Source organism: Schistocerca gregaria, chromosome 5 (genome assembly GCF_023897955.1).
Source record: "Schistocerca gregaria isolate iqSchGreg1 chromosome 5, iqSchGreg1.2, whole genome shotgun sequence".
Taxonomy (NCBI): domain Eukaryota; kingdom Metazoa; phylum Arthropoda; class Insecta; order Orthoptera; family Acrididae; genus Schistocerca; species Schistocerca gregaria.
In genome coordinates, this window is record NC_064924.1 from 240,853,234 (window position 1) to 240,873,879 (window position 20,646).

At 38.7% G+C, this 20,646-nt stretch overlaps 1 protein-coding gene and 1 non-coding gene across 2 annotated transcripts in view; both read right to left on the minus strand.

Moving 5' to 3' along the window:
- Window positions 1-1,197: 1,197 nt before the first annotated feature.
- LOC126272030 (collagen alpha-5(IV) chain-like) overlaps window positions 1,198-20,646 on the minus strand; it is a 545,215-nt gene continuing 525,766 nt past the window's right edge. The window contains exons 33-34 of the mRNA XM_049974535.1: window positions 15,335-15,449; window positions 1,198-2,200 (exon numbers count right to left, since the gene is read on the minus strand). Of these exons, the coding sequence (XP_049830492.1) occupies window positions 1,874-2,200; window positions 15,335-15,449 (442 nt within the window). The 3' untranslated portion in view covers window positions 1,198-1,873. The remainder of the gene's footprint in view (window positions 2,201-15,334; window positions 15,450-20,646) is intronic.
- On the minus strand, window positions 14,868-14,942 carry Trnal-caa (transfer RNA leucine (anticodon CAA)). The gene has a single exon. It is a non-coding gene; the product is annotated as a tRNA-Leu (tRNA).

Consider the following 20,646-nt stretch of genomic DNA (forward strand, 5'->3'; position numbering starts at 1 on the left):
TATTATATTCTCTCCTCCCTCTCTTCCAAGCTCTAGTAGCAGGTATCTTACATTCATGCATCGTATTTGTAGTTACAAAATGTTTATTTGGTGATTTGTAGCTGTTCTCCTAGTCTGAGTCTTTCACTTAATCCTATGGATGATGTCTATATCCTTCATCTGCACATCATAAAATGTACTTTTAAGTTAATGGTCAATTTAATGAAGTACATCGTAATAAAGAAAACATTTAAACTAGAAAAACAATTTCTGGAACACAATAGAAAATGACAATAATAATAATAAATAATGAATCATACATCATATCAGACATTTTCTTGCCACAGTAGTTACTTTGTTTAAATCCAGCTAGTAACTGTAATTTGTATAGTACCAATGTAATATTACATGCTTTAATTCTTGCGAATAAGAATTGTTGCCTCTGCAATAACTGACATTCAGAGTCAAATTCAACTCTCTCTCTCTCTCTCTCTCTCTCTCTCTCTCTCTCACACACACACACACACACACACACACACACACACACACACAGGGGTAATGAAAATTGCAGCAGTGAATATTAACAGAAGAAAGAAGTTTCTTATTGTATTGTTGGTTCTTTCAGCACACACGACACCTGTTCTCCATAATGAGTGAATGTTTTGTTAATTATTAACTGTTCAGCCCAGGGGATTTTGATGGCATTGTGTATAGTGTATCGCTATGTTGTTTTGTTATTGTTGATAATGAAAGAGAAGGGAAAGGATGAAATATGCCGGAAACATACTGTCTGCTTCTGCAAAATATCACCAAGGAGGCTACTGAGGTTAACACCGTCTTTCAACGAATAGACCACCATAAAGAGTATCACGTGCCCTCATTCCATGAACCACTGTTGAGAGCTTTGGAATTTAAACCTATTCATTGATGCACATCCAAGTGACCAGGAGTGGTAAATCACCACCTATCATTTGCAAGTTAATTTCTTGTGATAAAAATTCTTTGGCCCACAAGACTATAACTTCTCCTCAAGTACCACTGCTCTATTACAGATTAACAACATTTGCTGCAGATGAATTAAAGGACACATAAAATTTATAAAATGATAACGTTCAGGAGAGGTGCTTAAAACTGAAAGTGTGTTAAAAGTAGAAGATATTACAGTATTAACTGAACTTCATAATTTGGCAATTAAAAGTATGATATTATTAACAATCATTTAAAAAATAAGAAAAAAACAATACATTTATTTGATGCTGTACAAAATACAATGCACTGTTGTTTTGCGCACAAGTCTGATTTCCCTATTAACAAACAAAAATTCTTAGTGGCATTTTTACAGTGTCCATCACATATTGCATTGTTTCTTTTATGTTTCACTATTTACATTAGTACAGCTCCAAGTGGCAGTGAGATGGCAGTGACTTCATTAAACTCTTTTAAATTTTATAAATACTTTACAAAATGACATCTATTTAACATGATAGCACTTACAATATTACTATCACTTATAGCACCATGCATTCAGTACATAAATAGAACAGTTCCTAAAATGTCATTATATTAAATATAACTTATGCTAATAATAGGAAACTGAATTAATGGCACAAATTAATATTCCTCCTCTATGAAGACAATACTTCAGTTAGTTGTAGTTATTGCATCATTCTCCATAACATCCAGCTGCATCGATCACAACTGAAACTTACTTAAGCATTCTCATATAAACTCATGTTTTCCAGATAGAAAAATGTTTTCCAGGTAGAAAAAGCACACCACACATAAATTTAGCATTACTTAGTTCTTCTCTGACACTGTCAGCAGTTACATGTAAATGATGGAAAAACTGTACATAGTTCTTATATGTGCATTACAACATGCATCTGCTGAGAATTTATCCAAAGCGACGTCTACCCGTCCTATATTCTCCAGCATCAGGGAGAGAAAATCCATCACTAGAACCTCTTCTTTTCTGCCTAATACAGACTGCACAGCGACTGACACGAGCTTCTTGGTTGCCTGCCTTCAGCGTCTGCTGCCTTGGTCTTCTGAACATCTCATATTCCTCAATGGTGGCCAGCCAATAAGAATATGCTGTAGTGAAATAATTGCACCGACCCAAACCATGACACTCAATGAATGGCCTTGGTCGGAAACTCTCCAGGCAGGAGCCAGGTGAAACAAGTGACTGACCACTTCCTTCTGCTCCAGCATCGGTGTGCTACAGTCACAAAACATGCAAATTACATTCCAAAATACCTGCATTACACAAGACAAAGACACAATCAAAGAAATATGGTTCCTGATTGCAACCACATTTTATAATTAGGGGAATAAAACACACATATTTAGAGCTAAATGAAGAATCTATCTATGATTGGACCAGTAATGAAGTGATTGGCAGATGGTTGTTCACAAGACAGTAAAAACCAAATAGAATGAGCTTGGTCATGTCTTATATTCTGTTCACCATTTTCATACTGGTCTGCTACCTCAGGTATCAGTTGCTACAGTCAGTTGCACATGAAACTAGTGAGCAGTGATGTAACATTTGTGACGAGTTTTCATTATTTGCATTCCTGCTCTTGTGTATCATATTGATTTTGAATGACAGAATGTCCTAGACTTTAAAGTGTGCATAAAAATTACAAGAATGTTACTTCCCTGCTAGGCAGGCCCAATATTGCATGTTAATGGGCAGCATGTGATTTTATTCAGTACAGAAATGCTTAGCTATTGCTGCGGCAGAGAAATGCTCGCCTATTGCTGCGGCAGCCACACTGCATGTGCAGTCAAATGTTAAACAACAAGAGTGCCCCCTCCCCTCTCCCATGCTCAAATATCAATCATTTTGTTATTTTGATCAAGGTCTACTCATAGTTTACCCTTAACTTCGATGACTTGCATTTGGTTCATCAGTCAACCCTTATAGATTTTCTCTTTCTTTTCTCCTTCTGTTATCTGTTGGCTGGAATCATTATGATCACAAAGCTGTCTTCAGCTTTAAGACTGGTTTGAATACCACATTGAATAGGCATTGTCTTATTAAAGATTGTAAGCCATTGACTTCCTACTACATTTCTGCCTTAGCAAGCACGGGAATAAAAAGAATTGCAACACCACAAGAAAATTGTTTTCTGCTTTCTGCTAATTGACTAAATTTACTGTTTTCATCACAGGTTGCAGATATTGGGAAAAAATTGATCTATTGTTTCTGTTTTGTTTTTGTGTGCATTATTTTGATATCTTCATCATGAACTACTTCTACATCCATATTCTGCAAACCACTATGAGTGTATGTTTGGGGTACTTCACAAAATACCATTTATTAGGGCTTCTTCCCATTCCATTCACCTATGGAGTAGGGAAAATTTACTGTTTAATTGCCTCTGTGTGCAGTATAATTAATTTGGTCTTCACCTTGTGATTCCTATGGGAGTGATATGTAGGGGGTTCTACAATATTCCTAGATTCATCATTTAACACCAGTACCTGAAACTCACAGGATAGCTGACTTCCAGCTTCTTCAGCACCTCTGTGACATACTCCTATGGGTCAAACAAACCTGTGACCATTCGTGCTGCCCGTCTCTGTGTTTATTCATTACCCCATCACCCCTATTTGATAAAGAACCCACAAACTTAAGCAATATTGTAGGATGGGTCACACAAGTTAGCAATCTCTTTTGAAGACTCATTGTACTTTCCTAGTATTGTATCAATGGACCAAATTGTGCCACCAGCTCTACGTACAACTGAGCTTCTGTGGGAGTCCCATTTCATATTCCTACAGATTGTTATATCCAGTATTTGTCTGAGTTGATCAATTCCAATTATCACTTGATGTCAAAGTTGTATGATAAGATGACTTTTCATGTTTTGAAGTGCACCCAGCTTAATGCTCTACTACGTCATGCTGGATAAATCACATAAATTACATGGGACCAAATTACCTCCACACACTATGTGTCAAGTGCTTAGACCATTTATTTCTCAAAAAGCTTTACTGCTTTACTGAAATCCATGGTATGGTAAGGAACACTATTTTCTCTGTGTGTAAGAAAGCTGAATATCCTTAAAGGATACAAACATATTTTTGTATGTTTCACTAATTATTGGACTGCTTTCAATATACCCAGTTCTCGATCATAATTATATTAATACATAGACCCTGGTCACACATCACAAACATGAGTGTGCTGCAACAAAACATATGCAGTGATTGTAAACAAGAGAAAATTTGGGGAATTGTAGTAATAGTGTGCAGCCATTAGAACACAGTTTTGTAGCAGTTAAGAAGACAAATATGTATACAGAGGCAACAAAAAGCAAGTTATTTAAAGAAGAAAATATAAATGGCAAAAACAGTGAAAGCAAATAATTACATGCAGGACAAACAAGGGCATCTGCAGAAATTTACCCAGGGTGAAAGCAAGACAGCAAAACTGAATTTTTTTATATAAATGAGTTGGTCACTTTCACGATATGTCATGCCACCAGAATTATGCTGACAAAATGCTGCAATAGGCTAAATGAGAGGTTTATCAAAAGCACAGAAAATCACCCCTAGATGTGTGTGAGGCATCTGTAATGAAAAAAGCTCTGCATTCCATATTCCAGAAGGGGCAAGTACCACCTCTTGCCCCCTTCCCTCTCATATGGATGCCTAAGAGGACAAACCAAAACCATTTTACCAATGGTGGCAAGAAACAAAGAAATAAGAGTAGGTACATGCAGTTCTTATTCATTCATTTCTCTTTAGAGCCAGATATAAGGGCCACCTCCCTTGTTTAATCCTTATCTGCTTGTCAAGTATCCTTATATCATATATATATTCACAGTATACTCATGTCCTTGTTTTTCTTTGTGTGTGAGAGATGGGATAGAGGGGATGCATTCAAGTGAATATCCCTTATTCATTTTCTGCTCCTTTTTATTTATTAGAATTTTGGTTTGAATACAAACTGTGATCAGTCCAGTCATAGTATTTCACGTGCATCTTTAAATGTTGCTTAAAAGGTAAGAGGCTGCAACTCACAAAAGACTGCTCACAAAATAGCTACAGGTAAATTAATGGTAAAAACTATGCCTGTAGCATGGTGAATAGGTTCAATAGAACACCAGCACACAAATAATTGTGTGATATAAGAGGAGACAGTGAAATTTACAATGACTGATATAATAAGTTGGAGGATGCTACCATGTATGAAAAGAAGAGAAGAAAGGTGGGAAACAGGTATTGAGAAGAAAAAGTGGGGTTGTGGAGTCAGATGAGAGTGAAATGAGTCCCTAGGCAGAATGAAAGGTAGTGGGGGGAACATGAGACATCCGTGTGATGAGGCTGCAAAGAAAATTAGCAGTAGTTTGAAGGGCAAATCTTACACTTCATTATATGGGAAGAACTGGGCAGTATGCTCTCATTCAGCCTTTAATCAAGAGGAAATCCAAGTGGCAGGCAGTCCACAGATGATGTTAAATATTATAGGAGATGTCATTTGTACCAATGGAGCACCTGGAATATTAAAAGCAGCACAGGATGAGTCAGGCAGTATAATTTGCACCACAAGGAGGAAACCTGGATAACAGGTAATTATGGTCTTGTAAAACGCAAAGCTTTGTATCCAATGGTATTATACTGGCTGGTGAGGCAAACAGAACTGAGAATAGTGTAGCATCCCAGAGTTATGTGGACACCAGCTTACTGTCATAGCTGACTGAATGTAAGATTCATTTTTGTTTTGTTTTGTTTAGTTGGGTTGCTTTTATGTGCATGTGCATTGTGTTTGTTATTGGATCTGTTTAGGTACATGCTAAAATAGAAGCGAATATTTTATTGTTTCTGTCACTGTATATCAATGGCAATGAGCAGTGCATCACTGAACTGAGTTGAGTTGCTTGTATCTAACCAGCAGTCATGTCAAGCCAGAAGCTGTCATGACTTTGTGGTATGCGCACATTATCCATGGAATTCCTGCAAGCTCTTATGCAATGTTAACTGTCAGGCGAGTTTTCTTTTGTCAACCGATTAACAATGTTTTTAGTTTCTTTGACACATTCATGGTCAAAATTTGTTCTTCATGTAGTTTGATGTGAAATAAATAGCTACCTTGACTTCAATCCCAGAGCTCTTACTTTTAATACAATACAACATTTGGGTTACTTGAGACTGATTTTTTTCAAACCACTGTCGATGACTGGAGGCTGTTCCAAGCTGCAATGTCTGCTGAAACTTTTTCAAGATTATTTTTGAGAGAAGAGAGACGCTGGCTGTCTTAGATTTACCATATAAGAAGAAATCTTTCACATTCTGAGAGGTTTATCGAAGGTTTTTTTGGAGTTTCTATAAAATATCTCTGCAATATTGCACTTCTGTTGATGAAGAGGTTGAAAATAAAAATTAATGTGGAGTTTTGTGCATTGCTGCCCTCCCTTCATTTCTCTTTGCAAATTTCCACCTTCTCGTGCTGAAGAATACAAATCTGCTTGAGGCTTACTCAACATCCAAGCCAAGAAACAAAGCCCAAAATATAAGTTTCAAATTACACCAGATCAGAACACTACTACACAAGTGGGCTCAGTTCCATGATAGAGCTGAGTATCAACTCATCACAAATTTTGCATATGGAACTGGAAGGTGGAAATAAGATTCAAATTGCAACCAGCATCAATGTGTCAACAAACATTTTGGGAGGAATCAGAATTTTTAATCAGAGAGGGCTTCATGCATGTATATCATTTCAAGTGACTGAACAAGGAATTGAAAAAAGTTAATTTCCAGCCTAATAGAAGAAGAAATTCCATTTGTGACACAGTGTAATTAAAATAAAATGCTATTCTAAGAAGTTCAAGAAAATACTGCATAAGCTCAAAGTGACCATTTGTGATTAGTGGAGTCAATGTCTAGTCAAACCATACACAAACCTGGTATTACAATTGCCCTCTTTGTCATTGTCACAGGCAGCAACAATGCACATGCTGAATAGGACAACATGATATCAATGAACACTATGATGGCTGTGTCCACTGAATAAAATCCCATATGTTATATGACAGATCTTTTCCAGAATATTGCATCAACATGAAATAAATCACAAAGGCATGATGTAAGATACCCTATAGAATCTCCCCAACTGAACAACACATCATATGTGAATATGGCAGTCACTCCACCTCCTAATCCCCTCTATAATGAATTGTTTGCACAACAAATGTTTCAAAAACTAAGGGTCAGTTGCAGAGACATTACTGACTGGAGACCAATTTTGAACTTAGTTCAGAAATTGAACTCTATTCAGGAATCCAGTCTATTGTGTAATATTAAACTTTGGACTGACTGTACAATGTTCAATGTTGATCTAAATTAGCATGAAACATGCTCGGTAACACTGCTACAATCAACTATCAGATGATTATCATGCTTCAACGGCAGATATTAATGATACATTGTTGATACATAGTATTTATTATCGAAAGTGTAGTGTTGCTAAGATGGAGGAAAGCAAGCAGAAAAAAGTGTGATCCTCTAACTTCTCCTTGGCTAAAAATGATTTATTGCTGGAAACCGTATTGAGTCAGTATAAAAACACAACAGAAGGCCAAAAACTGATAAATTTCCTATGGCCAACAAGGAAAAAGTGTGAAAAAGAGTTGCTGCTGGTTTTAATTCACAGAACAAAGGGACGGATCTGACTGGGAAAATTTTAAAATGTGTTATTATACTAAGAAAAGGACCTAGAAGGTATTCACACTTGCAAAGATATAATTTTATGCTTGGATAAATTTTTGAAATGAATTAGTGGTGGTGGTGGTGGTGGTGGTGGTGGTGGTTAGTGTTTAACGTCCCGGCGACAACAAGGTCATTAGAGATGGAGCGCAAGCTCAGGTTAGGGAAGGATTGGGAAGGAAATCGGCCATGCCCTTTCAATGGAACCATCCCAGCATTTGCCTGAAACGATTTAGGGATATCACGGAAAACCTAAATGAAATGAATTAGCTGCATTTAAATAACACTGAAAGTAGCACTTTATTCACAACTTCAATAAATCAGGAGATTACTGTAACTTCAAATGACAGTGTTCCTCTCATTGATTGCAATGAAAATGAAGATGAAGGAGCGAATATTTACATTGAGTGGGTAAGACTAATAGTGTATGTTAACTGTGGCAGCAACACATTATATATATATATATATATATATATATATATATATATATATATATATATATATATATATATATAAAGACCACAGAAAATGTTCTTCTCAGGGAGAAATTTACAAAAAGGAGATTGCCTTGGGTGCAAACATAAGGAAAAAGTACAGTGCATGCTTCCAAAATGTGGAATAAGAATGGTAAAACTGAAAAGTAAAATCAAATGCTGCAGCCATAATAACTGCCACATGATTTAGTTTTCCTTTCACTCATAAATTTAAAAAAATGTCATTTTTCACATTTTAAACACAGGCAAAAGAAGGGGCAATTAGAAAAAAATCCATGAACTGACTGGGAATCGAATCTCAGATACTCTGGACTGTATTCCAGGACACAACCTTTGAGCCACCAACTTATAATCGCTAATTGATTTTCATATGCTTCTTACTACACTGAAGAGCCAAAGAAAATGGTACACCTGCCTAATATTGTGTAGGCCCCCCGTGAGCACGCAGAAGTGCTACAACACGACATGGCATGGACTCGACTAAGGTCTGAAGTAGTGCTGGAGGGAACTAACACCATGAATCATGCAGGGCTGTCCACAAATCCATATGGGTAAGAGGGGCTGGAGATCTCTTCTGAACAGCATGTTGCAAGGCATTCCAGATACTCAATAATGTTCGTGTATGCAGTGTTTGATGGCCAGCTGAAGTGTTTAAACTCAGAGCAGTGTTTCTGGAGCCACTCTGTGGCAATTCTGGACATGTGGGATGTTGCATCATCCTGCTGGAATTGCCCAAGTCCATCAGAATGCACAGTGGACATAAATGGATGCAGTTGATCATCCAGGATGCTTACGTATGTGTCACCTGTCAGAGTCACATCCAGACATATCAGAAGTCTCAAATCACTCCAGCTGCACACAATCCACACCATTACAGAGCCTCCAGCAGCTTGAACAGTTCCCTGCTGATATTTTCATGGATTCATGAGGTTGTCTGTATACCCATACCTGTCCATCCACTCGATACAACCAGGCAACATGTTTTCTGTCATCAACAGTTCAGTGTCGGTGTTGACGGGCCTAGACAAGGCATAAAGCTTTGTCTCGTGTAGTCATAAAGGATACACGAGTGAGTCTTCAGCTCTAAAAGCCCATATTGATGATGTTTCAGTGAATGATTCACATGCTGAGAGTTGTTGATGGTCCGGCATTGAAATATACAGCAATTTGCGGAAGGGTTGCACTTCAGTCACACTGAACAATGCTCTTCAGTCATCATTGATCCCATTCTTGCAGGATCATTTTCTTACTGCAGCAATGTCAGAGATTTGATGTTTTACTGTATTCCTGTTATTCATGGTACACTTGTGAAATGGACGTACAGAAAAATTCCCACTTCAGCACCACCTTTCATCACTACCTTGAAGAAGCTGTGTCCCACTGCTTGTACACCGACTAAAGCACCACATTCAAACTCACTTAAATCTTGATAACCTGCCAGTAACTGATCTAACAACTGCACCAGACTCCCAGCAGGCAGAGCTCCTAGTTATTACTTGAGCTCTGCTGGGCTAAAATTCACTCCTGGTAGGTTGTGTAAGCCAAGCTGCAGTTGGATAAGGAAGTGTTGTATAAGTGACATTTCTCTTAAGATGGCGTCAGTTGTCAAGCAGCCACACTTGCAGCAGCATTAACACAGACTAGTGACGATGCATATTATAGGACTGTCGACATATCTCTGCATTTGAATACGCATGTCTATACCAGTTTCTTTGGCGCTTCAGTGTAGTTTTGTTCACAAACATACATGCAGTTATCATAGCAGTTTATGCACCTCTTTTGTAGTTAAAACTTGAATAAAAATTGTGTAGTTACTGCCTTATCTGTACTCATTACTTACATAGCCAATATTTCCTTAACCTAACCTTAAAGTTTATACATTTTGAGCTTCAGCAGTGCGATAGTGGATGTACTTAACAGTTTTTGTATTAATAACACCACCTTTATTATTTACTTCTTTTAACTATATTTGCATAAAACAAAGGTGTTGTTTTGTAATGTCACTCAGATGTGAACTGACAGAAGCAGCTGAACTCGCCTTGATCCATGAAATTTTGCCAGCAAAGATAACTGTTGTTCACACTGTTATCTGAGACTAAAAGCAAACAAACACATACACAGACACAGATGAGAGTAAGTTTGTTTCCCACAGACCTGAACCTTCAGCAGATTCAGCACTGGCATTCTCCACCACTAGCACACTTTTGAACAGGTACAACTATGATGAAAGTATCATGAATGGTAACTGAAACTTGTCATTTATTTATTAAATTAAACTGGTCCTCACAATCAACACAATGGAAGTGTTAAGAAGTTGCTTGACAGTATAAGAGCTGGTTCTAATAGCAGTGCAGTTAGATGAAAGCCTGCAATTATCTTAACAAGAAATAGGATTTTACAGTGGACAGTTCCCCCCTGGAGGTAGATAAGGATAGCTTGGTGCAGATTATCAAAAGATTGCAAATCACAATTGTGCTGCTTCCAAAACTTGGCTGAAAAGAGATCTGCATTCACATCTTCCTGGATACAACACAATCTAAAACAACAAGATGGGTTGGTACTGAGCACTGCCTTGCTAATGAAAGAGTAATACATCAGAGATCTGCACATGAAGACAATCCAAAAATATATTACAGGCATTTCAATTTGTGACTAGTAGCTGATTTACCAAAAATACACTGTCTGACAAAACTCCTTGAAATGAAACAATGAATTGAGAGGGTATGTGTTGTTATTTCATTGATTACAAAATGAAGTCAAATGTACAAAGAACTTGACAGCATGCCCACCTATCATTATTATGACACTGCATTCCCGCCCTCCCCCCAGCTGGATGCACTGATTTGGTTGAGAAGGATGTCATAAAACCACTGCATCCTCTCCTGTGGCAATTTTCTCCACAACTGTTCAAACTGGTACGTGATATACTGGTGCTACAAAGGAGTTTACGTCCAGACTGGTGCCATACAACTTCTCATAGGAACAGATCTGGATTTTAGTGAGCAAAGGAGTACTTCAGTGTCAAACAGATGATTCATAGAGATATATGTGGATGAGCATTGTCCTGTTGAAAAAGGCACCATGATACTGTTGTATGAGAGGTAACATGTGCCATCAGAGTTTCCTTAATCACAACCAGCTGTGACCATAAGTCATAACCGATGGCTCCCCACACATGCAGTCAGGAGTAACACTGTCATGCCTCTCCAAAACATTGGACAAATTGACCAGTGATGGTCATCCTGGGAAATGCTGAACACAATGCACTGCCATTCATTTGCAGTCCATGCTTCGCAGATATGGCACCTTTCCACTGCAGCCATTTAGTGTTGTGATGTTAATGACCTCTTACATTTCATACAGTAACTCCCCAGTCTGGCTGCCGCTAGTATCTGACCAATCAGACAGGACAACACAGAATCTTGCAGGGAGTCCATTATTTATTCTCAGATTACAGGCAAAGGTGTGAATGGGTTACAATGTGCTTGGTGCACAATACAGCAGTCCTCCATTGTGTTGGTCAGACATGGTCAACTTCAACCTTTGTGACAAATTTGCAGACCCCACTGGATCACTGTCTCATCTGAATGCCCCGCAAATCTGAATATTGCACGATTCGACCAGCTGGCTAAATGGAGACCCATAATGAGGCCCCTTCAGACTCTGTCAGGTGCTGTCTCACACAAGTGTGCAGAATCTCTGGGTTATTCACAGCGGTCACTCAACGTCTGACACTGTTCACACACCTCATATACTGTACCAGGCCTGGCAACACAACTAAACATAAACAACACTAATGCATTTTGGTGGTTGTTCTAAATTTCACAGAGAATTCCAACTCTAAGCGTTTATGTACCTGGTGATGGTAGTGTATATGTATGAAGTTATGTTGACAACCGACCATGTGTTCTGTGTGCTTCACTTCTTTTCTTTTTCTTTTTTTCTGTTTCTCTCATGCAGTGTACCTCACTTTAATGCAATGGATACTTTGACAAAACCCCAATTTTTGGTGGAATCTTGGTAGGAAGAAGGTCTCTTTTATGGAAGCAAAATTCTGGACACTACATCAGAAACTGAAACACATGCTGATGATAACACTAATAGCAGACCCACATTAATTGGACCCTGGAAGCATGAGACAAGAATATATGAGGAGCAACTTTTCAAAATGCTTAATGTCCTCTGGAGGACAAAATGCAGCTTCATATAAATTAAAGTATTCTCTGACCCACTCAACACACTTCTACAGTCATATCTCATAAAAACAAATTTTAAAGCTTTCAAAAAGAGCTTTGAAAAGTAGAAAATGCAAAAAATAGCATTTTGTCCTCTGGTATGAATGAGTCAATGTATGAAATCCATCAATTTATTTTATTAAGCAGTTTTGCTTACAATGCAAGACTGGTGGACTGAAATGAAATCTTTCAACTGACCAAACATGACCAACTGGTAGTAGTTTTCAGTGTTGCAGCACAGTTGCATATGTCTTCTTTTTTCACTCTGATGTAGCTTACAGAAATCACTTGTGTAAGCTTTTGTATTTTAATTTGGAGGGTGGAGAAGTGGATGCATGTTTTTCATTGATTTTAACCTTTTTTAGCCAGAAGAAAATCTTCAGTGCAGGTGAATGATGTACTTTTCTGCTTTTCAATTTGAGAACAGTGTTTTTCACCTGCTGACTCAGTTTTTGGCCAACTAGGAAAGAAACTTCATAAAATTTCCAAAATATTGAATCCAAATACATACCAGGAAGTTTAGGCAAAAGTGTATGAAACAAGGATTTTGATGAAAGATTGAGAAGGAACTAAATAAAAATTTGAAGCCTGTAAATGTGATCTGAAATGGATTCGTTTGAACAAATATTTGATAGGTGAAAGTGTAATTAATGTGAAAATCAAAACTCATCTCAACTAGTTTTTTGATGATTTTTCAAAGTGCTTTTTTGATTAGGAAATTTGGATACAGATTTCTGCAAATCAGCAAAGAGATCCATTGTGTCATCTCTGAACAGGATTACACAAGAAAATAAGTGCAAGAAAAATTACTAAGCCATCGATTTGCAAAAAATTGGAGAGAAAATGATGTACTTAAGGTCTTCACCAAAATTGGCAGCCTCCCATGTGCCAAAATTATTGCCCAAGGTACTGTTTGTGATTGTTTAGGAGAGGAGTCTGTTCTTGGAAAAATAATGTCAACATTAGCAGCATTTAAGTTTCTGTTTCTACTTCTAGAGTGAAAGTACTATATTGAACATTATAAAGTGAATTTTTGAAATATAAAATTTATTTTCCAGCTCCATGTTGCCGAAAACTAATCAAAGTGTGTTATGTCCAAAGAAGCTTGTATCAAAGGCCATATTGTCCAACAGGACACAACAAAATGCTGTTAGTCCTCCACAAAAATCTTCATATCTTGAAAATAAAACAAAAAATTACTTTGTAATAAACACATTTTTATCAACAGCTCTCCCTGAGCATTTTGGGTAAAATTCGAAAAAATTAATAAAATACTTTTTCTGAGTGACCTTTTTTTTACTTCTTTTGAAAATTTTGCTTTCTTTGGCATTACATGTTCTGAAAAGTTGCTCCTCTTTATGTGAATAGATCCATGAGTGAGATTGGAGTCAAAAGTGGGTTTTGAGATGATGTATAAGGAAGGGAAAGTACATAGCAAGCTGTTAAAAGAAGTCACAGCCATGACAGCAATATAAAGTAAAATTAAGAACAAAAATATAATAACAAACAATTGAAATTCCAGTTTGGAATATCAACAATATTCTGGTCTGAAGTGCAGGAGAAGGTGATTATGTGTGCATGAGGTGTGCTTGCTTCTGTGAATATGTGTGTTTTCTTTTCTGAAGAAAGCTATGGCCAGAAGCTAAATGTGTAACAGTATTTTTGTTGAGCCTGTTTGCAACTCAACGGATCGTCTTTACAGTGAATGACAATCTATCCTTTTCATAAAATATAATAATAGTTATAAATGCCAGCTTTTTAGCTTCTAAAGAACTATCAGAAGAGCTAAATCCTACGGTATACAGGACTATGTTTTTAGTATATCAGATCAGAAATTCAGTTTGTGATGTGTCGGATGGAAAAGCACGTTGGGTATTATAAAATTATATGGCAGGATGATCAGCTACATTAGTAGTACCTGATGGAAATGAGATATATGCAAAGATTCTTACAAATAATGGATAAAAGTGCTAAATCATACAATATCACAACCTACTACAACTGGGATACATGATACAAATAAAGGGATGGGAGGGGGGTTGCAGGGTCTGGAGAAACAGTATAGAAAGCGACAAACCTCCTACAGACAAAACTCAAGGACCCATGCCACTACTGCACCACGCATCTGGAGTCAGATGTGGTATGGCAGATAAAAAAACTGAAACAATTTGGCTTAACCAAAGCAAAAGTCAATTCATAAATTACATTATTGTGTCAACAGCCAGTGATTGTCAAGAGTTGGAGCATGTGGATCAAGTGGCCCCTGGCTACCTAACCACATATCTGCCTCACTGTTAAAGATTGTCAAAATAAATTGCTAACTGCTGACACACTTTAAGGTGCTGTTAGAAGTGGACGAATTAAAAAGGAGGAAAGTACAATGTGCACTATAGTATTATAACAAAGTTGTTGAAACTTCCTGGCAGATTAAAACTGTGTGCCGGACCGAGACTCAAACTCGGGACCTTTGCCTTTTGAGGGCAAGTGCTCTACCAACTGAGCTACCCTAGCACGACTCACACCCCGTCCTCACAGCTTTAATTCCGCCAGTACCTCATCTCCTACCTTCCAAACTTCACAGAAGTTCTCCTGTGAACCAGGAGTGAAAATTTCATTCTAAAGTTGTTGAAAGCCATCAATGTTATGTTTTGTGTGTCATATGCAGCTATATCTATCAGTAGGGTTGACTAACTAGTCAATGGTTATTTACTATCATGTTTGTACATTTATAGTAAGTTTTGTAGGATTACACATTATAATGTATGTGCAAACAGTATATGTGAACTGGCTGTTTGGCTACTTGCCAAATTTCCATTTAATTAATCAAAATGCTATTATATAAGACTTAAATAAGTATGCAAAAGTTAATGAAATAGTGCTAAACTTAACAGTATCGGTATTTACCATGATAAAACTGTAGCCCGTCCACAGAATTTCCCAACCATTAGGACATGATGGATAATTTATGGACTGACTGTGGACTGCTATGACACGTGTAGGAGCCTCACAAACTGTACACCTATAAAATTAATTGGACATAACTGTAAAACACTGCATTCTAATTGTACTGAGAGATTACTTTTATTTAAAATAGCACATAGGGCATCTATTTAGCAATGCAAATACAAAATAAGTTCAACCTAGATGTGCATGATTCATCTGTGGCAAGCAAGTACTAGGAAAATAGCACATTATTACAATCTGCATAAAACAACTTTTATAAACTAATTTTTATTACACTGTAGTCAGTTGCTGTGCTATCATTCTTCCTGACACAAATGGTCTGTAAGAAAGTTAAAATTATTATTGGAGCAATAGATATTAAACTTCAGTTATCCTGTAAATGAAGCAATAATAATAATCAACAATGTTATTATAATATTGTTATCTTTAGTCCAAAGACTGATTTGATGCAGTTCTCAAAGCTAGTCAGTTCTGTGTGAGCTTCTTCACCTCTGCATAACTACTGAAACCTACATCCATTTGAACAAGCTTACTGTATCCAAGCCTATGCCTCCATCTACAATTTTTAACCTCCCCCCCCCCCCCCCCCTCTTTTTTCCACAACCAAACAGGATTCTTTGACACCTCAAGATGTGTTCTGTCAGCTAGTCCCTTCTTTTAGTCAAGTTGTGCCACAAATTTCTTTTTTTCCGCATTTCAATTTAGTACCACCTCATGTTACTTGATTTATCAATTTAATTTTCAAAAGTTATCTGTAACACCACATTTCAAATGCTTCTATTCCCTTCCTGTGTGAACTGCTTATATTCCACATTTCACTTAGGTACAGACCATACTCCATACAAATATCTTCTGAATAAGACACTTAAATTTATATTAGATGTTAACAAATTCCTCTTTTCAGAAACACTTGTATTCTTATTGTCAGTCTGCATTTTATATCCTCTGTGCTATGTCAATTATTTTGTGCTCAAAATAACAAAATTCATCTACTACTTTTACTATCTCATTTCCTAATTCAGTTCTGTCAGTATAACCTGATTTAATTCAAATACAACATTACCCTTGTTTTACTTTCACTGAGAATTATCTAATTATCTTATTAGCCTTCTTCAAGTCACTATCCATTCTGTTCCAGCCCTGATTGCTCAATGTATAATTCAATAACACTGAGGAGGGGTTACAACCCTGTCTTACTTCTTTCTTAACAGCTTCTTCACTTTCATGTCCTTTGACTCTTCTAACTGTGGCCTGGTTTCTTTACAAGTTGTACATAATGTTTTGCTCCCTATATTTTATCCCAGATACCTTCAGATTTTCTAAGAGTGGATTCCAGTCAACAGTGTCAAAAGTTTTTTTCTAAATCTACAAATGATATAAATGTAGGTTGTGTTTCTTCAACCTATCTTCTGACTTAAGTTGTAGGGTGGATATGGTCTCTTGTGATCCTACATTTCTCTGGAATTCAAACTAACCTTCCCCTCCAGTCTTTCTTTCAGTACATGTCTTCTTTGCTAATGGTATTATGGCATCCTTCTTGTAGTCTGAGGGTATTTTCCTGTCTGATATATCTTACAGACAAGGCAGAGTAGTTTATCATAGTTGGTTCTGAAACATTCTGAGGGACTGTCATCTAGTTCAGAAGACTTGTTTTGCCTTAAGTCTTTCAGAACTCTGTCCAATTCTGCAGTATCATATCTCTCATCACATCTGCATTTACTTCCTACTCTCTTTCTATAATATTCTCTTCAAGTATGTTTCCCTCGAATAGACAATCATATGTATTCCTTGCACCTTTCATCCTACTTTTCAATGCTAAGTAAGGGCTTGCCATTTGAGCTCTTAATATTAATACAGGCACTTTCCTTTTCTGCAAAGGTCTCTTTGATTCTCCTATATGCTACATCTATTGTGCCCATAGTCATGCAAGCTTCTACAACTTAGTATTTCTCATCTAATCATTCCTGCTTTGACAATTTCCACTTCCTGTCAAATATCTTTTTTTAGACTTCAATAGCTACATTTTGACATTTTCTCCTTTCATCAGTTAGATTCAGTATCTTTTGTGTTACACAATGAGGTCTACTGGATGCTGTCTATTTGCCTATCTGATCCTCTGCTGCCTTTAGCTCATCACATCAGTTTCTGTTTCCTCTCTTTGAAACTTGCAACAACTTCTAGTTCTTTCAACTAATCCAGGTTTCATCTCCTTCATTTCCTACATTTCTGCAATTACACTCCTGGAAATGGAAAAAAGAACACATTGACACCGGTGTGTCAGATGCACCATACTTGCTCCGGACACTGCGAGAGGGCTGTACAAGCAATGATCACACGCACGGCACAGCGGACACACCAGGAACCGCGGTCTTGGCCGTCGAATGGCGCTAGCTGCACAGCATTTGTGCACCGCCGCCGTCAGTGTCAGCCAGTTTGCCATGGCATACGGAGCTCCATTGCAGTCTTTAACACTGGTAGCATGCCGCGACAGCGTGGACGTGAACCGTATGTGCAGTTGACGGACTTTGAGCGAGGGCGTATAGTGGGCATGCAGTAGGCTGGGTGGACGTACCGCCGAATTGCTCAACACGTGGGGCGTGAGGTCTCCACAGTACATCGATGTTGTCGCCAGTGGTCGGCGGAAGGTGCACGTGCCCGTCGACCTGGGACCGGACCACAGCGACGCACTGATGCACGCCAAGACCGTAGGATCCTACGTAGTGCCGTAGGGGACCGCACCGCCACTTCCCAGCAAATTAGGGACACTGTTGCTCCTGGGGTGTCGGCGAGGATCATTCGCAACCATCTCCACGAAGCTGGGCTACGGTCCCGCACACCGTCAGGCCGTCTTCCGCTCACGCCCCAACATCGTGCAGCCCGCCTCCAGTGGTGTCGCGACAGGTGTGAATGGAGGGACGAATGGAGACGTGTCGTCTTCAGCGATGAGAGTCGCTTCTGCCTTGGTGCCAATGATGGTCGTATGCATGTTTGGCGCCGTGCAGGTGAGCGCCACAATCAGGACTGCATACGACAGAGGCCAACACCCAGCATCATGGTGTGGGGAGCGATCTCCTACACTGGCCGTACACCTCTGGTGATCGTCGAGGGGACACTGAATAGTGCACGGTACATCCAAACCGTCATCAAACCCATCGTTCTACCATTCCTAGACCGGCAAGGGAACTTGCTGTTCCAACAGGACAATGCACGTCCGCATGTATCTCGTGCCACCCAACGTGCTCTAGAAGGTGTAAGTCAACTACCCTGGCCAGCAAGATCTCTGGATCTGTCCCCCATTGAGCATGTTTGGGACTGGATGAAGCGTCGTCTCACGCGGTCTGCACGTCCAGCACGAACGCTGGTCCAACTGAGGCGCCAGGTGGAAATGGCATGGCAAGCCGTTCCACAGGACTACATCCAGCATCTCTATGATCGTCTCCATGGGAGAATAGCAGCCTGCATTGCTGCGAAAGGTGGATATACACTGTACTAGTGCTGACATTGTGCATGCTCTGTTGCCTGTGTCTATGTGCCTGTGGTTCTGTCAGTGTGATCATGTGATGTATCTGACCCCAGGAATGTGTCAATAAAGTTTCCCCTTCCTGGGACAATGAATTCACGGTGTTCTTATTTCAATTTCCAGGAGTGTATTTCAGTTCATAATCAATAAATTACATCCATATCCACATCTGCCTCTGGAAATACAGAGCTTGCAAAAAATTGTTTGTTAGTTAAAGCAGTTGTCATTTGAAAATAGTTTAACACATTTCATTAGTATTAAAACTTGACTGCAAGTACAGAAGATAAACTATCGCTATTCAAGATAATTTTTCAAAAATTCAGTTTCTTAGTGGGAAAAAGGAAATATTAATTCTCTATAGCCATCAAAGTGTGAGAAAGCAAAGAATCAGATTCAGAAACTAATTATAATGCAAAACAACATTACAAGATCTATAGTAGCATATTGAGGATGACAAAGAAAGATTTAAAAGAGGATGTTTTACTAATCTTCTACTTTTTTAAACACTCACAATAAAACAAGGTGTGATCATTTGAGTTAAATAATCATTTGTCTCAGTAACAATCTGATTACCTGCCTTCCCAATAATTTTTTTACTTGTGTGGACAAAATGCAATTATTGGTTGCTAAATCTAGTAATTATGGCAGATACAGAAGCATTTCAAATCAAAACTCACCCTAAATATGTGTGAAGGCAAATTGTAGTGATGGAAGAGAATCTCCTGTTTTGAATGATGTGCATATTACCCAAGAAACTACCTCTCATCATGTCCTGAAATCCTTCCCACTATTCCCCCCACAGTGGTATTCTGCACCCACCAAACCTACACAAGATCCTCATCCATCTCTGCTCCAGCCCTACTCCCAACCTCTTGCCTCATGGCTTAAATCACAGTAATAGGCCCAGATGCAAGACCTGCCTCATACACCCTCCCACCACCAACTACTATAGTCCAGTCACAAGCATCGCCTATCCCATCAAATGCAGGGCTACATGTGAAAGCAGTCCTGTGATCTACAAACTAATCTGCAACCACTGTGCTACAGTCTAGGTGGGCATGACAGCCAACACGCTGTCCATCCGCTTGAATGGTCACCGACAAAATGTGGACAAGAAACAGCTGTACCACCCAGTTTTTGAGCACGCTGCCCAATGCAATGTTCTTCACTTCAGTGACTTTTTCACAGCCTGTGCCATCTAGATTCTTCCTATCACAACCAGCTTTCCTGAATTGCACAGGTGAGAACCCTCCCTGCAATATGATCTATGTTCCCATAACATCCCTGGCCTCAACCTTTGTTATTCACTTCACTCACCTATCTCCTTCTCTGTTCCCACTCCAGCATTAGATAGCCTACTATTCCACAAATCCACCCACAGTCTTTTAACTTCTCTCATTTTTCACCCCCCCTTTTTCCTCCCCCCCCCCCCCCCTCCATCTCCTGCCTTCCATCTAACCTCCTAAACTGCTGCACCCAGCTGCACTACCCTTGCCCCACTACATTCCTGTATACTATCAGAAGCAGCACTTTACTGAGCACATCCCTAAGCCATTACTGCCCCCTCCCTGCCCCAGCCTCCTTCTTACCACCATCACCCAGATTGCTTCTCCCATCATACAAAGTTACTCACAGTCTGGCCATGGTGGCCAGAGACATTGGTCACTTGTGTGTGAGTTGCATTTGTGTGAATGTGTGTGCGTATTGTCTATTTCAGAAGAAAGCCTTTTGG